We start from the raw sequence: 2083 nt of genomic DNA, 5'->3' as shown, positions 1-2083 counted from the left end.
GGTTTATTTGTTTACAAGTATGTTTTACCTACTGATGACAAAAAAACCTTCATTAAAATGCCTTAAAATGCCTCAAAAAATGTGGCTCGCTGTTGATGCGTAAGAGTGAGATACGACTTACTGTTTTTTAAATCGAACTTAAGCGGTACCGAAAGTACTTAAAAACAAATTTAAAATTGATTAAAATTGGTATTAGTGCAACAAAATTTTCAGCGTTCGTCATTTCCATATTATATATTGTTTACATATTTTTTACATGTCTTCCGCATTCGAAGTAGCGGGCACTTTGCTAGTGCATGCATATAGAAACAAATTAAAATACTTTGTTTCAAAATTGATTCCGCCCATTTGTTAATCTTTTAAAAACATGTTTTCACTTATAACAATTATAATATTAATTATATGTGTCTATACAAAGTGTACTCTTATCGGAATAATCATCACCATTGATTCAACTACCTACCTACCTAGGCAAGTATATAAAACCTTCGTTTGCATACAAACTCATGCAAAAAGTAAAGTTATTTTAATTTCGAGATGATTGAAGTCCTCAAATATTTTCTAATATTCCTACACGTATTGTTGAAGCAGTCTTGGGTAAGGGGTGCCCGCTATGAATTCTTGCTGGAAAATGATGCCATATTTGATGTATGTCCTGATATACCAGGAAATAATGGTATACATGATTTACTCGATATGAAGGACTTGACAATCGAATATAGAGAAGGTTCTGTGAATGTAAATGGTAATGTTACCACCATATGGGAGGGTGTTGATCCAACGGATATTGTCAGAGTAAGAACAAAAAAACATACGAATATAATTCAAATGATGCGAAATAAATTTCATATCTTACAGCAAAGTGCGGATTTACTTAAATTTCGTCGTGGCGATTGGCAACCAACACTCTTGTCTATGAAAGCGCCAGATTTCTGTTCGGTACAATTTGATCCTACACGTGTATGGTATCAAACATGGGCCAAACACATACCAAAAGAAGATCGCAAATGTCTAAATGTTTATGGGGTAGGTGAAATGAAGTGTTTAAATTTTAATTGATTTTAATTTGCAACATATTTTTGATTCCCGGTGTGGATGTAGAATATCTACCATTATAACGACGTCACTTTGGATACTATATTTGATTTTGGCGCTTACATGGAGGGACGTTACAAAATTGTTACCCGTTTTAATGCCATAGACCGATTAACAAAGCAACAACGTCCCAAAGCAATATGTTTCCAAATGCTTGGAGAATTTATTAAGGTAAAATAATAAAAGAGTGAGAAATGTTTCATTTAAAATAAACTTTTATAAAAACAATATAATTTCAAAAACTTAAAGAATGAGTTAATTTAAAAAGTACAAGGAGAATTTTGTTTCATCTTGTCTGAAATATTATATTAGATTTTTTAATTTTATATTTAAATTCAATTCCTTTTCTAAAGTCAACTGTGTTAATTTCAATATTGTTTTTTGGAGTGTAAACTTAATAATTGAAGTGTAAATCATTTAATAAATTATTGGAAAATGTATATAGAGTTTTCTTGTAATGAATTCATATTCCAGAAATTAAAATTTTTATATCCTAAGCCTTTAGGCTAAAAAGGGTATACTTGGGTTATAACTTTTCTGAATTTTTTGCAAATGTGAAAAATACCACATAATAGCCGTGTAGAGCATGGACAGATACATATTAAGAAATGAGTTGTCACCTTTCAACTATTGTTAAAAAAGTTCCCGCACCTATTGCATTCAAGTTTTCCATTGCAGATATCTTTTTAATTTTTTCTTTACGGCAAAAAATCGTTCCGAAATAAGCAATTTTATTAGATAAAGTGAATCTTGAATAACGGACCATTCTATATAAATCAAATACATTATTTTTGCCAAATCGCGAAAAACATTATTTTTAAAGTATATATATATACATCGTCTGCTACGCACGAAAATGTCGATGTAGGTGAGTCCCAGGGACGTACGCAGGGGGGGGGGGTGCACGGGGGGCCCGGGCCCCCCCGAAATGTTTTGGTCCGACAAAATTGTTTGAGCTACTTTAACGAATTATTACGATTTTTTCTCT

The 2083-nt window shown here is 31.8% G+C and overlaps 1 protein-coding gene across 1 annotated transcript; it reads left to right on the top strand.

The window, feature by feature from the left end:
• The first annotated feature begins 503 nt into the window (after positions 1-503).
• On the top strand, positions 504-1495 carry LOC141406689 (uncharacterized). The gene is made up of 3 exons (XM_073992584.1): positions 504-795; positions 859-1026; positions 1102-1495. The coding sequence occupies exons 1-3, from the start codon at positions 538-540 to the stop codon at positions 1273-1275; spliced, it is 600 nt and encodes a 199-aa protein (XP_073848685.1). The 5' UTR covers positions 504-537; the 3' UTR covers positions 1276-1495.
• Positions 1496-2083: the final 588 nt, after the last annotated feature.

The sequence above is a fragment of the Musca autumnalis genome, unplaced genomic scaffold (assembly GCF_047663935.1).
Source record: "Musca autumnalis isolate F117 unplaced genomic scaffold, ASM4766393v1 scaffold_5, whole genome shotgun sequence".
NCBI classification, from domain to species: Eukaryota; Metazoa; Arthropoda; class Insecta; order Diptera; family Muscidae; genus Musca; species Musca autumnalis.
The sequence above is the reverse complement of the archived record's forward strand: the minus strand, read 5'-3'. Positions and strand labels throughout refer to the sequence as shown.